Source organism: Panthera uncia, chromosome D4 (genome assembly GCF_023721935.1).
Source record: "Panthera uncia isolate 11264 chromosome D4, Puncia_PCG_1.0, whole genome shotgun sequence".
In the NCBI taxonomy this organism is placed as follows: domain Eukaryota; kingdom Metazoa; phylum Chordata; class Mammalia; order Carnivora; family Felidae; genus Panthera; species Panthera uncia.
The window spans coordinates 57,816,471-57,836,454 of NC_064807.1; the positions used below are offsets into that span (position 1 = coordinate 57,816,471).

At 42.4% G+C, this 19,984-nt stretch overlaps 1 protein-coding gene across 6 annotated transcripts; it reads right to left on the reverse strand.

Moving 5' to 3' along the window:
• Nucleotides 1-2,593: 2,593 nt before the first annotated feature.
• Nucleotides 2,594-18,952, reverse strand: SLC25A51 (solute carrier family 25 member 51). 6 transcript variants are annotated; one of them, XM_049626729.1, is made up of 5 exons: nucleotides 18,849-18,952; nucleotides 15,336-15,419; nucleotides 14,667-14,790; nucleotides 11,229-11,270; nucleotides 2,594-6,851 (listed from the first exon to the last, which is right to left on the reverse strand). In XM_049626729.1, the coding sequence occupies exon 5, from the start codon at nucleotides 6,808-6,810 to the stop codon at nucleotides 5,917-5,919; it is 894 nt and encodes a 297-aa protein (XP_049482686.1). In that variant the 5' UTR covers nucleotides 6,811-6,851; nucleotides 11,229-11,270; nucleotides 14,667-14,790; nucleotides 15,336-15,419; nucleotides 18,849-18,952; the 3' UTR covers nucleotides 2,594-5,916. The 6 variants fall into 6 exon arrangements, with proteins under 6 accessions (XP_049482686.1, XP_049482709.1, XP_049482679.1 ...); XM_049626752.1 differs by having other exon boundaries at nucleotides 11,229-11,273; XM_049626722.1 differs by lacking the exon at nucleotides 11,229-11,270.
• Between the last annotated feature and the right edge of the window lie 1,032 nt (nucleotides 18,953-19,984).

Genomic DNA, 19,984 nt, shown 5'->3' on the forward strand with positions numbered 1-19,984 from the left:
GCTACATACCAGGAGCCACCTATCAACTGTAGCTATGATGACCCTTGAAAGAGAAAGAAGTTCTCCCCTAGTGTCATATGAAACAAAAAGGTAGCATCTCCATGTAACTAAAGGTATTCCCCATTTTTTAGTGTGTGCTTCAGATCAGGAGCAAGTCCTCCGCCTTACATAACCACAAGGAACTGTTAATAATGACTGGTTTCCCAAAGAGTACCTGAACTGAAACTTTTTTTTTTTTAATGTTTATTTTTAAGAGACAAAGACAGATTGTGAGTGGGGGAGGGGCAGTGAGAGGGAGACACAGAATCAGAAGCAGGCTCCAGGCTCTGAGCTGTCAGCACAGACCCTGATGCGGGGCTCAAACCCAGGAACCACCAGATCATTACCTGAGCCAAAGTCGGACGCTTAACTGACTGAGCCACCTGGGTGCCCTGAAACTTTTATTTCTGTTGGCCATGAAACTATAGAAATGCTTTGTGATTTGCTCTCAATTAAAACAAGTCACTGCCTTCGTGGCACTTCAACAGCAACAAAGCAGCAAGCAGTCAACAACACTATTTTAAGGAAATAATCATTAGGCTCATCATTCAGGCTTACACGTTACAGACTGAATGTTTGTGCCCCCCATCCTCCCAAAATTGTATGTTGAAGGCCTAACCCCCAATGTCACAGTACCTGGAGGTGGGGCTCTCAGGAGGTGACTAGGTTTAGATGAGCTCATTGAGGTTCCTTCTGCCACATGAGGACACAGTGAGAAGTCTGCACATCAAGAAGAGGCCTCTCACCAGGAACCATATCTGCCGGAACCTTGAGCTTGGACTTCCTAGTTTCGAGAACTGAAGAAAGATAAATGTTTGTTGTTTAAGCCACTTAGTCTGTGGTATTTCACTATGGCAGCCCAAGCAGTGTTAAAAGTTTCGTCCTTACACAACCTCCATGACCCATCAAGGAAGGAAAGTCAGACAGGATATTCCACAATGCTAGGGCACCTGGGTAGCTCAGTCAGTTGAGCATCCGACTTCGGCTCAGGTCATGATCTCACGGTTTGTGAGTTCGAACCCCATGTTGGGCTCTGTGCTGACAGCTCAGAGCCTGGAGCCTGCTTCAGATTCTGTGTCTCCCTCTCTCTCTCTGCCCCTCTCCCTCTTGGCTCTGTCTCTGTCTCAAAATTTAAAAAAAAAAAAAAAAAAAAAAGGCTATTCCAGAATGCCATGATCCTGAATATCCACATGTCCTTTTACTCTCTTGACTGATTCTTTACTGTTAATCAGAGCTCCACCAGGTGTCAGGCACTGGGCAGGACACTTGAAACAGGAAGCTATGGCAGAGCCCCCGCCTCATGTGGCTGCCATTCAAAAGGGGCAGGAAACATCAAATCATCACAGTCCAATTAAAACAATTAAGTGCTATGAAAAACAGGAACATGGTGGCACAAGAACAGAGAAGGGAAACCTGACTTAGTCCTGAAAGTGGGAGCCGGCTTCCCTGGGGAAGTGACGCTGGAGCAGAGATCTGAAGGCCTCAGCAGGAGTTACTGAGCCATCAGGGAAGGGTGCTGTGCTCAGGGCAGGGGAACGTGGCCTGGGCAGAGGCCGGGGAGGCTGCGAGAGCACCCAAGTTCCTGTGGAAGAAGGCGGGGACTGAGCAGGACCATGTTAGCCAGTGAAAGGGAGGTGGGGAGGGGAGGGGGCCTGGATCCGTTCATCTAAAGAATTAGTCTTAAAGCAATATGCAGAATGGATTGAAGGGACAGAATTTAAGAAAAATCTTATTTTATCTTCAGTTTCTACTTCAAAATCAGATATGCTCACTGGAAAAAATGTCCCCATTGGAAATTTCAGATGCTAAATGAAGTTGGGTGCCCACCTCTTAGAGATCCGAAGCACCCTGCCCACACCAGGTCACACAGAGAAATGCGCTCAGTAGTCTAGAATAGCACCCCAGCGGCTGGGCTGAAACGGCATCGCATCGCATGCCATGTACAACACCCCTTTTACCAGTTCGGAAGTTCAGAGTATATATAATGAATTCCAGCCCTAAACTGTAGTTTTAGAAACATTATGGCAATTGTTCCCCTTCCTAGTGGTCCTCACCAGGCAGCCGCGACTGTCCCTAGAGACGGGGAGCACCTGAAAATTTAATGTGTAAACAATGTAGCTAAAATAATTTCACAATCTCCTAACAGAATGGCGTAGCTGGGAAGTCAAACGTAGATATAAAAAACTCAAAACAGCACAAAGGTCCAGACTACTTAGCGTGGGGGTAGGTGTGACCTGAAGGCACATTATACCACAGAAATTACTGATAAGATGCATTTACTAAGCTTATACTTAGTAGGGAAAAGTGTATTTGAGAAAAACCATTTTAAAAAATATTTTGCAATTAAGCTATCTGGAAAATTAACTTATCTGGAACTCCTCTTGACCAAAGACGGATAAACGAAGGACTGTTCTACCTACAAAGTTAACAGGTGAAGGTGCTACAGTCAAAGCAGAGTGCTCAATGGTTAGCAACAGTGACAAGCCTGAACCACAGAAAAGCTGTGCCAATAACCCTAACCCAACCACAGTAGAAGACCAAATAGAATGGACTTAAAAAAAAAAACAACTTTATTCCAAACAGAATTACCAAAATAAGAATGTTAACTCGAACACATTTAACAGATTTCATTTAAACTCAGTCACAAAACTCAAAATATCAAACAAAAACAGCTTTGTGTGCTTAACCACTTTTCATCATGAAACTTTAAAAAAAGGGACACGTGGAGAGTCCCCCACAATTTGGGAGTCACTTAGGCAAGCAAATATTTACTATTAAGCAAAAATGACAGTATTAAAAATGAAAAGTCCTCAAGTTTAAAGAGAATGCCTGTTCAAGTCTTTAATATGCATTTATATGCACAGGAGAAAACAGTATCTTAATTTAAAGGAAATCAAGTCTGAGGGCTCACCCTTTCTTCACATGTGATGGCCTGTCTCGCCTTCATTTTGACTGCATACCCCACTACACAATTTCATCTGCACTGACCTGCCATTTCCAGCAGTGTGATCGGCTGACCCGTTCCACACATCCTGTGTGCCACCCACGATTCCCTTACATGTTTGCACAGCACTAGAGCGGAGTATTACCCCTGTCATCGAGCTAGGAAAGTTCAGGTCTCCAAAGATGATTCTATATACACAATTCTGTTTTATTGCACAGTTTACAATATACAGCAGGTAATTACATAACCAACCATAAGGTAAGAAGAATATTGATTATTGAGACAAAAACATCAACTGTCTCCAACCACAAATGAAACAAAGACACACAAACCTGCCACCATATAAAGGTGGCGTTTACTCTGTGATGCAGTCCTAAGGGCTCATACCACTCCTAAGTGTGTTAAATACAGAATCCGTAACATATTCCTGGTGGCATCAGAGCTGAAGTATGGGAGGCAGGACCAGAAGGGCCCTGTGCTCATAAGGCATCTGTGCCACCTATGTAACAAAAAGGCCACTTTTAAAGCTCTTCAGATAGTTATTCAATCATGTTTGCCTTTTCAAAATTATTACTAGTTCATACTGAAGATAAAAAAGCAATAGTTAGAATCTCTTATTAATAACACTTTGACTTCTTTGAAAGTTCAGACAAAGCTGTTGGCTACCACAAGCAAGTTCTGCTGAATTTTGTCAAATTTAAAAGGTCTATAGGACAACACGAAACCATCCCTGGTAATGTATTTGCAGTTTGGTCTTCAGAAGCTGTAAAAAGTGACAAAGAAATCCAAATATATTAGGAGTTAAAACCATTAAAAATATTTATTGTTTTTAAATGCCACAAGTTTGAGACTGCAGAAACCAAAGCATCCCCCTTTCAAATTCTCACTTGACTTCTATTTCACAAAAGTGCTTCAGAACTTGGTTATCCATCACCTTACTGGAGTGTATAGACAAAAGAAAGCCCATTCCCAGAGCATGGCCCCAGGCTGACTCACCTGCCACACGCTGAGCACCTACACACACTCGTCAGTGCTCCAGCACCAGTGCCTTTGTCATTCATGCCCCCAAATTCAACCCGCTTCAAAGCCAGACTCCATTCAATAAGCCAAAGATGCTACTCACGTTTATTCGGTGTCAAATCCTTGTTTTCTGAAATCCTCACATCTGCATCTTGGTTTTCAAAGTAAACTGCCATTTCCAACACAACATTTTCAAACAGGGCTGTTGTAAAGCTACTGGGCCTCATTACTGCCTGGCAAATGCTTGATAATGCTTCCCAATCCTTTAAGGTTGGAAGGATGCTTATGTGACCAGCCATATTGCATTTAGAGGTAAACATCTCTTTTGGACTATCTGCCCAGAAACTGAGTAAACTACCAGCTGAGACCCTGATTTTGTTTTGGTCAGTGTATGCACATATTCATATGCAGTTACCCAGAATGAGGAAAAACTGTTAATAAGAAACTTAACTACTCTGCCATGTCAGATGCTGGCAAGCAATCTTAACTACATATTTACAGATGGGGATTTTTAAAAGATTGATAAACCACTTTTCTAGGATGTTTCAGGTTTTATTAGTTATTCAATTGGTAAATAGGAGGCATTTTGCCTTACTGATCAGGGCAAAAGATTTTAAAATCTGATTCCTTCAACAAGTTTTTCTCTGTTATGTAGGGGATGAGTATGCTATCCAGCTATTACCAACTTCTAGCATTTAAAATTAACCTTCTAAATATCTTGATTTAGATTTTATCACCCCAAATGGCTTTAATGATAAAATGGTAAAACTGGGTTCCCAAAATGCAAAAATCCTAATAGAAGTCTCCATTTCCAAGAGTAAAATAAAAAAGACAACTAACACTCTGGAGTGAAAGCTATCCTGAGGTTTGTTTTTTTTTTTTTTTTCCTCTTCTGTAACACTTAGAAACCAGGAGGGAAAAATCTAGAGTCCCATTAACAGACTTCCAAAATTCAATATTATGCAAGTATTTATCTTTTTTTTTTTTTTTAAGGAGAGTTCAAGAGAACAGGATACTTGAATATGAGAAACTAGGACTCAAAGTGAAAATACTCCCCAAACTCCTAAAGCTCTTCACTAAGTTGGCAACAAAGAACTAAACTAACCAGAGTTTGATCCATACGCAATTCATGTGAAATTTCTTCACAGGATCAAACACCTGTGACGAAATGTAAGTCTCCCTCCCCATCTTTTGGCAATGAAATAAGTGAAATTAACATAAGGGCATTCGAAGGGTTTAAGGTCACATTCAGAACTAAACAACACTTTCCAACTCAGAAAGCAAAATGGGAGCTTTCACCTGCTGCTTGGGTCTGCCCTACTGTGCCTGAATAGTCTGGATGATGACCATCCCAACATGTACTTAGTTTCAAAACTAACACAAACGATTTATCATGAAAAGCCTACACCTAATAAGCTGTTTTTCTCTTCTCTGTCCTACCACGTTATATGCTTATGTTTAACGAACACTACCCTTTGCAACTCCTAAAAGCAGAGAAGAAATGGAGTAAGAGAAGAAAGCCTGAGAATTCACAGGGCTCTAAGAGCCTTTTCTCTGGCTGGTCATGGCCACTGATGTTTCAATACAGAAGGTTTAAAGACTTTTGGAGAAAAGAACCATATCTTGGCTATTAGCTTTCCTTGTCAAAAGCCATCAGATAGATAGCTATTAACCAGGCAATTAGCCTAAAGTTCTTAGATAATGATTACAAAACAAAACCAAAAACCCCTTAAATTTTCCTATTAGAACCTTTTATTCTGAATTTGTTGGTGCTGAAGGAAAACAGCTCTGCCCCATAATTCATTGTGCCCTGAACTTACAACAACCTGTATTTGGTCAATTAGGAACAAAGCCAAACTACATTCTTCTTAGGTCTATGCAGTTAATAAATGGCACTTAACTGATGGTTTCTTTCAAATCATCTTTAACAAGAACTCGTAAGTCGCATTGATTATACCCCAAGAGATGAGGGACCGATGGTAATTCAGGTGAGCACCTCTGAAAAGATTTGTCAGCTTTCTGTCTCGTTCTAGCCAGATTTTTTGGAACACCTTGGGAGAAGACTGAAACTCTCCACCAATCTGAGACTGCATGCGAGTTTTTACAACATTAACTGGAAAAAACAAGATTCCCAACATGGCACCCAACAGACCTCCACAGATAAAATCATTGACCAAATGAGCGCTGTGGGTGGTTGCGGTAGGGAGATGCTCCTTAATGGGGCCACGAAGGCCAAAGAAAAGGACATTGCTGAATCCATTACGGAAAAGAACAGGTACCAAGCCTCGATAATATTCTCTTATTCCATGGCATTTGAGTGCCTTGAAAGCCTGGTAAGTGTTTGTAAATTTGTCATGATGCCTGTGGTCTTGAAGCAATGTCTGAACTCTTTCCAACGGAGTAAAAATTGCTTCTGTTGTCCCTGCAAGTACCGCTGCCACACTACGGGTTGCAAACTCAGGGGGACTGATGTGCTTCCGGAGAAGACAGGATAAGTCCTCATACAGACCGAACATAAGCGCCAGCGTGGTGGTCTTCTGCAACAGTGGGGGAAGGATTCCGCGGTATAAGTTTCGAAAGCCATCCCTCCTCAGCTGAAGCACTGCATCCCGGGTTTTGATTCCGTACAGCTGCTGCCGAAAGAGCACCTTCTGAATGGGAAATGTGATTGCTACATTGTTGAAAGCTGCACAGCAGCCGCACAGATAATGCTTCATTTCACCTACATTTGCAATGTGAGGTGACAGGTCTTGTTTGGAAGATGTCAGGATGGGCGGCCTCTTTTCATGAGCTTCTGAATCCACCATGTTGCTTAAGATCTTTCTTCTTCATGAAGGATATTTTTAACCTACAAATAAGAAAATGACAATAGGTAACCATTATATATAGGGCTAAACATGTGCAACTATTCCTTGACCCTTTAACTTCTGTAACACTATTACGTTTCCCTTTTAGACTGGATGAGTAGTTGGTACAGTACTTGCCGAGGGCCCCTGGAGGTCCCGGACACCCTTGCAGGGGTCCACAAGGTCTTTCCTTTTCCAGCCACTTATCTGTGGGAAGTGGGATTTTCTGCTTATACTTCAACTAGAACAACTTCTCACAAAAGACACAAAGTAGACGCAGAGATGAGACTCCACCCACCTTTTATGCCCTCTCTTTTACACAGACCTGCAATACTGTCACTCTCTCCTCATTAAGTTTTTTTGGAAAACAGTTATTTTTCATGAAAACATGTTACCATATTAACGTGCAATGGGTTTACCATTGATATTTTAAAGTGAATATTTAAAAATTTTGTTTTTGTTTCTAAGACCATAAATAACTAACCCACATACATAAGCACTCACATAAATAATCCACATAAATAGGGCCCACAATAATTTTTAAGCATAAAGGGGTCCTGAGACACCAAAAAGTTTGAGAACTCCTGGACTAGTTCACATGTGCCGTAAACTACATAATGGTACATACCATTATCCTTCTGAAAAAAATTCAAAGTCCTCCATTGAGAAATAAAATATGAAATCACGCATTCATTCTGTTCACTAACACTTACTTATTGGTGTCTAATCTGAACTAAGCCCTCTACAAATTGCTAGTGATTCAAAAGCAAGGAACTCATGGGTTGCCTGGCTGGCTCAGTCAGTAGAGCATCTGACTCCTGATCTCAGGGTGGGAAGTTCAAGCCCCACAGTGGGCATGGAGCCTAACTTAAAAAAACAAACAAAACCATAACCAAACAAACAAAGCAAGGAGCTCACAATTTAACAGGAGACTGCCAAGGAAAACAAATACACCAGAGCATAAATACCTTGCTACAGATAAGGGACACTGAGCATGCACTTTGGGAGGTAGAGGCTGGAAGAACAGGGTCATGGAAGGCCTGCAGATATGTACTATACACTGCATTTTCACGTATTTAATTCTCAAAACAATTCCATCAAGTAAACATTATTTTCCAAGTTTTACCAATGAAATAACCAATATTCTTCTTTGTCCGAGGTACGGAAAGTAACTGGTGAAGCTGGCATCCTAAGTCTGATTCCAGAGTTCATGCTCCTGCTATCATACCACAGGATAGCAAGGACTTTGGGAGGCTGCCCTGGACAAAAAGTGGCTATATATGACTGCTGAAGAAGATGTGAAGCCTAAATATAAAGGCTTAGCCCACTGAGTAAAACTAAGGTAAGGCCCTCCCTCAAGAATGCAACTGCTTCCTTAAAGTGGCAAGACCACCCCAGTCATTTAAGTCTGATTTTCCCCAAAGGATCCAGATAGTTGGATCATCCAGAACAAACCCACAGCCCAGAAGTAATCTTCACTGGGGAACTAGATGGCAATTTTATGTTTTATATTAACAGGCTAAAAAAAATTTTTTTTAAATACTTTATTTTTTTTAAGCGATCTCTGTACCCAACATGGGGCTGAAACTCATAACCCCAAGACCAAAAGTTGCATGTTCCACCGACTGAGTCAGCCAGGCCCCTCCACAGGCAAAATACTTTTCAATTGGTTTTAATTCCTCAACAGTATGAGACCACATTTATGAGGCTAGTCAACAAACCATTAAATAACCCAATTAAAAAATAAGCAAAGGACTTGAACCAGCGATTTCTCCAAAGGAGATATAAAAAAAGATAGAGGAGACTCCACCCATCTTTCAAGCCAGGTGTGAGAGATACCTACAAAACTGTGGAACATACTCAGATGCCAGCAGGCATATGAAAAGATGCTTGACATCTAAATCATCAGAGAAATGCAAATCAAAACCACAATGAGATCATCTCACCCATTAGGATGGCTACTCTTCAAAAAACCTCAGAAAGTAAGTGTGGGTAGAGCTGCGAACCCCTGTGCACTGCTGGTGGGAATGCAATATGCTGTAGCCACTAAACCAGTATGGCATTTCTCCAAAAAATTAAAAACAGAACATAGGAGTCAGCAGTCCCACTTCTAGGTATGTATCCCTAAGAACTGAAAGCCAGTTCCAAGAGGTATGCACATATCCACACCCACAGCAGGGCTATTCACAACAGACAGACGAAGCAGCAGCACAATGTCCACTGATGAATGGTAAACAAGATATGGTGCATACATACGATGGAATACTATGCGGCATTAAAAAGGAAGGAAATCTTGTCACATGCTACTACATATTAAAAAAAAAAAAGTCAGAAAAAGACAAATATATATATTTATATAAGTGATTCCACTTATATAAAGTAGTCAAATTCAGAGAGACAAAGTAGAATGTTGGTCAGCAGGGGCTTGGGGAAGGGGGAACACGGAGTTACTACTTAATGGGTATAGATTCCGTTCTGTTAGACGATAAAGTTCTGGAGATTTGTTCTGTAACAGTATAAATATACTTAACATTATTGAACTGTACACTTAAAATTGCTTACAATAGTAAATTTCATAATGTGTTTTTTACCACACACATAAAAACACTACATGTAAGGATTTTAATGGTAAATAAATAAAAAAACAAACTGGCTAGATAAACCATCTAGGTCTTTTTTTTTTTTTTTTAAATGTTTATTCATTCTGGAGAGAAAAAGAGTGCGAGCAGGGGAGGGGCAGAGAGAGGGAGACACAGAATCCAAGGCAGGCTCCAGGCTCTGAGTTGTCAGCACAGAGCCCTGTGCGGGGCTTGAACCCATCAACTGTGAGATCATGACTTGAGCCAAAGTCAGACACCTAACCAACTGAGCCACCCAGGTGACCCTCTTTTCTATATTTTTTCAAGTTAAATTTGTGTCAATCTATTCAACTGTTTTCAAAAGATGAGATGACAATAATGAAGCTCTAATTAGAATAACAAAAAGCCAACAGTGACAGACCAATGAGACAAAGTTTCAAAGTAAGCAAATTACTATATCTCTCTGAGGATCAGTTTCCACACTTACAACTGAAGCCAATGTCATCTGCCATGCACAATCCAAGTGAAAGTCAACTAAAGAGTCTTAACCCCAATGCTGGGGACACAGTGAACAATGCACTGAGGGTCTAGTCAACAAATGTCAGCCTTCCCACTGGTTTCCTCCCTAAATTTTTAATAACAATGTTTTTTGTGTTTGTTTCATTCAGACTTCTAGGAGAACACTGTCAAGATGACTTTACTTTTGTTGGGAAGTTCTTCTTTACTGATTTTAGCATACTATGAAAATTAAATTCTTAGCATTTAAAATAAACTCTTAGCATACTATGAAAATTAAATTCAACCAACTTATGCAATTCCTTCCACGTTCAGGCACTGCCCTACGTGTCAGAGACTAGAAATAAGCAAGAACCCTGGCCTCAGGGCAGATAAGACATGCAGACAATTAGACTGCAGTGTGATGAATGCCAAGTGCAGAAATAGACACAAGGTACATAAAGGCCCCGCAGAGGAAGGGGTCATCATTAACTAGCAGTCTGACAGGGCAGGACAGGACGTGTGGGCAAATAGGGTGAAGCACCTTCAGCCAAAGAAGGCAGCACAGGCTAAGGTGTAGGTCCTGTGTCAAAGGAGCAGCAGTATCACATTCTGGAGGAATTATTCCAGTATGTTCTGCTAGAGCACCGTGTGGGTAGAAGATGGGTGGGTGGCAGTGGAAAGAGAAACAGGCTTGGACCGGTATTATCAGAGACCCTCAGGAAGATTCCAAGACCCTCTGACACTACGGAGTACGATTTTTCCCTTTCTCATGTGAAGCAAATGGAAAACAAGCTATTTTCCTTCACTAGCGTCTGTGTCCTCTTCCCACGAGATAGACTACACTAAAAAGAAAATGTAACACTGAACCTTTGGCCCAAAGTCTCTTTGTTTTGGAGTTCCAGTTGGCTTGCTCCATGCTTCTATTAGAAAAGATAAACTTGCCCTCAGCTGAGAAAAACCGTGACACCACTGCAGGCCCAAACTCTGCCATTAAGGAAGATCCTAAAAGGGGTCAGGAAACTTTTCTTGCCACGAAATCCCCTGGTTACACTGACAGAAAATGACAGTGCCAGGGGCACAATCTTTCACTGTCCACCCACAGGGGAGCCACACCATCCCCCTCAGGCAGGGGCACTGGAAGGAGCGGAAATGCATCTGAATGCTGCTTAGCTACATGGTCTATCCGTTTCAAGGGGCAGTAAAATCTGTTCCACTGCAATGTAAATAGAGTAAGGCCTGGTTCAGAGAGAGGAATTATTTCTAATTTTGGCAAGTATGAAAACAGTTAAACTATGAAGTCACCTGTATGTTCGACAGAGAGAGGCCACATTCCTTGGAGTTGGGCTGCTTGTAGATCCAATAAAACAACAAATGAATCATTTAAATGGAAATTCACAAAAGAAACACGTATTAATTTTTAGGGAAAAAAGTACACATTAGAAATTCACCATTTAAAAAAAACTTTTTTTTTTTTTTTTTTTTAAAGAGAAAATAAAGTTGTAAATAAACTAAACAGACAGACGTCTTTCTGCTCCAGGCTCGCTGCCCCGGCTCAGGGCTCTTCAGGCTTGCCTAACTCACACCAGAGCCTCTTTACTAGTCAGCCTGCCACTAGTGATACAATGCATTCTGGAATTTTCTAACAGCAGCAGAGATACCCCAGTATTTTGGATAATTGCATAGCATTCTAACAACTGGATGTATTACATATCATTTATTCTATCTCCTATTTTAGTCCCTGTTTTTTTGTTTAGGTTTGCTTTTTTTTTTTTTAAAGATTGATTCATTGGGCCGCCTTGTACATACACCTTGCTTGGGTGAACTCTCACAAGGTTGTCTGTAGGGTAAATGTTTAGAATGGGATTGCTGGCTCAAATACTACTTGATAGCTACTCCCAATTGCCCCAGAAAAATTATGATTTACACCTTAAATTACATGTATGCCAGTACCAGTTCTGATACCATTTCCAGCAGCAGGTATTAATTGTAATTTCTGCCTATCTGATGGGTAAAGAAAAACCCTTCATTTTGTCATTAAAATTTTTTTAACGTTTTATTTATTTTTGGGAGAGAGAGAGAAGAGAGCGTGTGAGGAGGGGAGGGGCAGAGAGGGAAACAGAGGATACAAAGCAGGCCCTGTGCTGACAGCCGGAAGCTTGATGCGAGGCTTGAACTCACAAACCACTAGATCGTGACCTGAGCCGAAGTGAGACGCTTAACCGACTGAGCCACCCAGGTGCCTGTCATTTAAAATTTCTGATTAAAATATAGCAGTTTTTACTTTTGACCATTTGGATTTACTATAAATTTTCACGATACCCATTTTCCTGTACACAGAAAAAATTTTTCTGATTTGTAAAATCCTTTTATATATAAAGAAGTCCATCCTAGTTAAATTTATCAAATTGCAGCAAATACTTTCTCTGTTTTATCTTTTTTGTAGCGCTCAATATGGATATTAAATCTATTCATCTTGGCTTCTAGGTTTTGTAATGTCCTCAGAAGGCCATCATTACTCTAAAATTATGAACAAGTAACCCACAGCTGCTCTCCTCTATAGCTTTATCATCCATCCATACTGTGATCTGTCAAACGACACAGTAAGGCCTGAGGCAGAGAAGAGATGCCTCTGGAAGTGACTGGTGAGCATAAACTAAATGCTCATAGGCATGTGCACGGTCCCTCCGCACTCGCTCTGCCCCGGGAGCGGCACAAGCACTTCTCTCGCGCCAACCTGCTCTGACCCACTATGGCGGCAGGACACGTGTCACCATCTGGTAGGGCTTCCCCATACTCTAAGAATTCTCGGCTTTCTGGCTCTCACGCTTTTCCTGGTAAACTTTTTTTTTCCATATAGATACTGAAATTTGTGTCTAGATAGTTTATCTTTTCGGTTGCTATTATGAATGTGCAGATTCCCTCCAATTAATTTTCAGACTGCTTTTTGTCTGCATACAAAAAAAGCTACCAATTTTTGTGTATTAAGGTCAGAACCAGCCAATTTACTGAATCCTCTCGCAACTTCTCAGTTTTCTGGACTGGATTTGATTCAGCTTCCACCATATAAAATACCACAAATTATTTTTATTTCTCCTCTATATGTCTTTTTTCTATCTTATTAGACTCACAAATACTTCCTGAACAAAATTATGGTAATAGTGAATGTCCTTATTATTTAATGTTTAGTTTTGAGAGACAGACTGACAGATAAAGCATGAGCAGGGGAGGGGCAGAGAGAGAGGGAGACACAGAATCTGAAGCAGGCTCCAGGCTCCAAGCTGTCAGCACAGAATCTGACATGGGGCTCACACTCGCGAACCGCAAGACCATGACCTGAGCCGAAGTTGGACACTTAACTTACTGAGCCACCCAGGCGCCCCATATATTTTTTTTAATGTTTATTTGAGGGGGAGGGAGGGAATCCCAAGCAGTTGTGCTGCCAGTGCAGAGCCCAACAAGGTCTATCTCACGAACCGTGAGATCATGACCTGAACCGAAATCAAGAGTTGGATGCTAAACCAGCTGAGCTACCCAGGCACTCCTCTTTATATTTTTCTTGACATTTCTGGGAACTTTGCTAGGAATTAATGTTAAATATGACACTGGTTTTTTGGTGTGAGAGATAAGAAGTTGTCATCGGAGTATTCATAATCTAAGTCCTAGCAGTTTACAGGAAACAGATCATCATGACACAAAAATGTTTGATTAACTGGCCCCTATAACATCTGTACCCACTCAAGTAAACTTCTCTGTCATCTCTCCCTACCCAGCTTTAGGATTGTGCTGCAAACATGGAGTGAAGCATGCCTTTCCAACACTACCACATTTCATCAAATTACATTAAAAACCCCAACACTTCATCCTGCATTCATCCTAAGAACTGTATCTTTAATTATAACTTAAGCCCCTTTACCTCACTATTTACTAGGAAATTATGTTTCCCATTAAAACTGGATTCCACTTTTCTAGTACTAATGATCAACTGGTAAGGGCTTAGAGGATTTTCAAACATGGGAAAGGAATATATTTATTCCTGTTTTACTGAAATTCAACCACCCTCAACCCTTCCCACCACCACTAAATCAGGAACTTTGGTCAAACGCTTTCAGGGAGCTACTGAGATGATCATATGAATACAAGAGACAGAGCCAGTATAACATTTAAGAGCTGCAGCTTACAGCCCGGGGTCAGATACTGCCTCTACCACATACCCACTGTGTGACCTTCAGCAAGTTCCTCAAGGTCTCTATGGCTTAATTTCCTCATTTATAAAATAGGGATGTTACCTACTTTATAGGTTGGCTCAATTAATTGTGTTACTGCATGTAAAGTATCCAGGAGAGTAGTCCAGAGCACCAGAGGTGCTCAACATGGATGAACTATTATTACTGTTCCTCTCTGATGGGTTAATGTTAGCATATTTCTTGTTAATTACTTGCCCTTGTAATATGGGAATGAATCCTCTTTGGAAATGATGAAATGTTTTTTTTAAATGTATGACTAGATACATTTGCTAACGTATCACTAAATGTATCACTAGATACCATTTGCTAATATTTTAAAATTTCACATCATGAGAACATACCAAGTTTTCAATTTTAGTACCTTCTTCAGGCCAAGTTCAGGCATCAATGTTCCACTGGCTTTGTAAAAAGAATCTGTCACTTTTCCTTCCTTATGCTGGTGAACAATTTAAATCTTATCAAAATTATCTGTTCCTTGAAAGTTAAAACAATTCACCTGTAACATCATCTGAGCCTGGTGTTTTGGGGGATGGTAGCTTTTTGGTAACTTTCTCAATCTCTTCCATTGTTACTGGTCTGTTAGGTTCTTTCTTCTGGAGTCATTTTGGTAACTGGATTCCCTTTAAAAAAAAAAATCTGGTTTATTTATATAGTCTTATATAGTACTTGCTGTTTTTAAAAAATACTTCTAGTCTTGAGCAGGGCAGGCAGTTTATCAAATTTACATTCCCCCATCTCAGCAAAAAAAAACAAGCTCTCAGATTTACCAGTTTTACTATTTTTCAGTTGTTAAATGTTTTTCCTCTTTATCTCTTTTCTCTTGTTTTATCTAGGCTTATTGTATTCTAATTTCTCAAGTTAGATGGGATTATTCACACCCAGCTACAGAATCCAAGCCTGTTTTAGCTCTGCCCGTCTCACATCCTCTATTTATGCATCTTTCTTGTGGCCTACAGTAAAGACAAGGACAGATCTCAGTATCTGGCAGTCGTCCTCCAGTCACAAAAGATTTGATGATAAATACACCCTGAAGCTGACCTTGATTAGTGGGAGAACAAAGCAGCAGCAGTTGCTGCTGCGGCAGCGGCAAAACAAGCTGAGTATATGAAGTCCATTACTAAGTTTTTTGACCACAGCAGGACAAAGGGAAGAGATGTATACAAACCTGAAATATCCAGGCTCCATGACAATCTTGCCACAGAAAGAAAAATAAAATAGCCATTGGCAGCCATCTTTCTGCTAGATCATGCTGAAATGCAGGGGGAAAGGGAAAGAAACAGAGAACTTAAAATGGGTAAAGAAATGTTTTTTAAAAGTCCCTGTTTTGTCCTGAAATTTTGGTCCATCCTGGGGAAACAGGATCTTCCAGCACAGATATGAGAAGCCATAGCTCTGATATCTAGCTACAGCCTCCCTGCTTTGATGACTACATTGTTATGATTTGCTTTTCTGTTAAAGCATTTTTGCTAAAAGCCATACAGACTTCCTCCTTCCTCCGTAGCAGTACTTCAGTCTTTATATAGTATAGCATCATGCCATGCAGCATTTGAAGACTCAATTTTTTTTTAAGATTTTATTTTATTTTTTAAGTAATCTCTACATCCCATGTGGGGCTCGAACCCATAATTCTGAGATCAAGGGTCTCACGCTCCACTCACTGAGCCTGACTGGTGCCTCAAAGACTCAATTTTTAAAACCATTAACCTGTTGCTGACTTTATTATGCTAATTCCTGTTTCAATAGCTGTTTCCCTGAATTCAGGATACAAGTGCTTGTATAGGACAGCTTTCCATCATGCATTATTTTTGTGGGTATTTTATATGACTTGGGGAGAACTGAAAAAAGAAAACCCACAGCTTTTTAATTTGTTTAAAACACACCTTCTGCCTCATACATTTTGTGCTTTTAACCGGTTAAAGAAACCAATGGCATTTTAGTTAAAAAAGAAAAAGTCTAAAGATGGTTGAGAAGTTTGTCAGGGTACAGAGTTTGATAATTATTAATCACTTAGTCTTCTCCATCATTACTTCTTACTGTTTTAGCTGACAGATGTGAATTTAAAAATTTGTAAGTACTACACTCGCCAATCTAGGATCAACCAACATTTTAAAAACTTAGCATACAAATGCTTTATATCTACGTAAAACTTTGCTCTTCTTCAGTCTCAGGACTAAGAATACTCAGATTAATGTATAGATTATATAATATACTGTGACAATTTATGAATGTAAAAAATTTCATTTAAATAAATACATAACAGACTTGAAATTCTACAGTCACCACCTACAAGCTGTTTAACAATCTACTGTTCCTTGATAATACAAACCAAGTTATTTGTACACCTGACTAACCAAGTTTTGTCCATGTTCACTTTTAGTTTTGACTGGAATGATTTTTTTCTTTTTTTTAATATTTTGAGAGAGAGAGAGAGAGAGAGACAGAGAGCGCGCGCGTGTGAGTGTGCAACAGTTTGCACGGGGGAGGGGCAGAGAGAGGGAGGGAGACACAGAATCTGAAATAGGCTCTGAGCTGTCAGAACAGAGCCCACACGGGGCTCGAACCCTAAGCCCGTGAGATCATGACCTGAGCCGAAGTCAAATGCTTAACCTCCTAGGCCAGCCAGGGACCCCTGGAATGATTTACGTTCTAAATTTGCAAATTAAAGTTACTTCATCTAGTTTGTCACAGCTCTTTGTAATAACAGAGACTGTTATTAAACAAACAGTAAACTGTGGCTCACAGAAGTTAGTCGCTTACTGACCACTGTATTTAACTATTTTAAGATATTTTAAGAACATCACTCTACATTTAGAGTATCAAATTAACAGGGCTGGATATAGAAAAAGGAAGGTAATGAAACCCTCCTAGACGTCATAGATTTAAAACTTTCCCTCTAAATTTTAACTTCCTGAGACTGATGTCTTCAAAGAAACCAGATGCACATGGGAAAAGAAATAAAACTAAAGCTTTCCCTCTAGTTTCATCCTACACACCAGAATGGTATGAATAGGTTCCTAATTTAGCAACAGAAGGATGGGGTGCACAGTATTCTGTGAAAATGGAGTTTAGAATTTTACAATGTTTATCTATATTGCAAACATGGCTCAATTTCTTTACTAAACTAACCTCTATACTTCAATTCCTTAACATGGATAATTCTGTGCAATTTACCGCAAAACTTAACAAAATTTTATCCTATTTGCTACCTAAAACACTCAACCTATCTGATCAATAGGAAGCACAGTTAACAAGCTGACTTTCAAGCAACAAGTGTGAAACTTTTGCCGCACAACCCAACAGTGTAAAGTCTACTCACTGTAATTTACAGCCCACACGGATAAACAAGATCCAGATATGATCCCAGCACAAAGGTCTTTGTGCAAAAAGTGGGGGGAAGGCAAGTGTAATTCTCAAAGGATGTGAACTCCCACAAGTCAGCAGGTCTGAGTCAGCATTCAGAACCAGATCGGTCTGGGTGGGTTCCAGTCCTAGTTATGACAGTATCTTGCTAGAATACACATAGCAACGCCCTAATTTAAAAATCCAATTCTCTAAGCTTACTTTATCAAAGGAGAAACCAAATACCTCCGGTCAGCAGTAACAGCTTAGTGCATTTAAAGAAAAAATCATAAGCGTGACTACAGATCCAAAGTGCCTAACCTGTGCTCTGGAACCACTAGGGGACCTGACCAGTTCTGGCACCTTTTGATTTTACTGAATCCCTTTCCAAGCAAAGGCGGAGGAGGCTCGAACCCGCAAGGTCACTACGCATATACCTTCAGGGCTTGTTTCACTGCTGACAAGAGAAACCAAGGGTGGGAATTAAGACCAGCTGTGTATAGCTGACGGGACAAAATAAAGGTTAAGTGTAAAGGGTAAATACAGCTGAGGCACCGACATGTTCCCCCTACCTAAGCTCAGTGCTAAATAATCACTACAGAGATTCAGAATGAACATCGCTCGCCTGCCAGCTTCTCCCCACCCCCCCCCACCCCGAAAGCCTTGTACAATTGAGTTTCCCACAACGCAATGCAACATGGTGTCGCAGAATAAGCACTGCCTAACTGTGGCTGAATTTACCGCCCTCTGAGCGTCCATATCCCCAATCTGGCGTAAGGGGGAGGGGTGGAAATTGGGCAGGATTACCGAAGGCCCTTCGGTCTCTGACAGTCAACAGGCTCCGGAGACCCGGAATCCCAAACCCCGAGGGGCAGGGGCCCTTCCGACGTCCCAGCGCCGCCAGCGCTGCTCTCCCCGGGCGCAGCGGGCCCCTCCCCGCCCTACGGTTTGTGCGCGGCGTGAGGCACCTCCCCGGCAGGGGCGCGTCCGAAAGAACGCAGTCTCCCTCGCCGGAAAGGCTCGCTCCAGCAGCCAGATGGCACCCCCCCGCCCCGCGAAGCCCTGCGAAGTCGGAGGGCCAGCGGGAGAGCCGGGAGCCGCGTGGGCGCGGAACCGACCCTGCGCGCGCGCGGCGCCTCCTCCGGCTCCTGCGGCTTCGGGCCCCACCCGGGAGGGCGCGCGGGAGCGACTAGGCGCGCAGAGAGGGGTGGGCCCCAGGGGCTGCGCCAGAGAGCCCGCGTAGGGCGACCTCCTCAGACCGTCCTTCGTGCTTCCGCTGTTTCAACCCACAGGCCGGGGGAAGGCCCGTGCTGCCCACTCGCCGGCCTCCTGCACTCACCCATTGCAGCGGGCGTCCGGCTCCGCGCGCGGTAGCCGCCAGCCCGCAGGACGGCTAGCCGGCTAGCCACCGGCCGCGCAGGCGCAGGCCGTGACCGACCCGGCGCGCGGGGCGTGGCCTGACGCGCTCAACGCCGCCGGAGCCCGATCACGTGAGGCAGGCGCAGCCGCGCGGCCCCTCCCTAAAGCCGCGGAGAGTCAGGTGACACCGCACAAGTACTCTTGGCACCGGCAGGGCAGGTGTAGGGTCATCCACCACACCTGTCGTAAGGCACTGGGCCTCTACTAGCGAGAACACCGTTGACTTGGCGCCACTCGGTGGCCTTGCCGTGCCACGAGAAGCCAGCGCGTTCTCCCGCGTCCAGTCTGGGGGAGGGCCGGTGGGCATTGACAGTTGTGGGTGGCAAGCGCTGAAAGTGCCCCGCCTGGCTCCCCTCTGTAGCCTCGGTTAGATTTCATGACACCCTCCCAGGGGCCTTTTGTCAGCTACCGATGCCTCAGGCCACAGAGGAACATCTGTGTGTGCTTTAGGACATACAGATCACGCTTAAACTGTTCCCTCAGACAACTGCAGGTCTCGGATTCTACTGCACCTGGAGATAGGAGGCTTAAATAGAGTAATAGCCTTGTCACTTTTGGGAGCGACCCTGGACAAGTCACTGGTTCCTAAGCGCCAAATCCCTGTCCGAAAAGTAATGCCTGCCTTGTGTGCATCTTTTGGCTCTTGTAAGAATCACTACGAATTATGACCTGACTCTGACTTGTAAACTGGAAGGCAACACAACAGGTGTGAGGGGTTGAAGGAAACGTGAAAAGTCAGCCAGGAGAGGAGAAGCACTTCTGGAGGCTGCTGAAATACGCGGGAAGGATGTGGGTTAGTCCAAGAGGCCACTTCCACTGGGTGGAAGCATCAGTCAGGGATTAGCTCTCGGTGGGTGGCTTTCCCTGCCCACTTGTCCAGAGTGCGCTTTGTAACTATCAACTCCAAAATTTTGTCTGGTCTGCTTGAGCTGGCTGTTTAACTGCTGCTTGGGATGTAGGAGACTGTGCCACCTAATTTCAGCAAACTCTTCTGAGATACCTGCTGTGTGCCATTGTTCATGCCCAAGCCCCCTGGGGGAACTTAGAATCTAATGA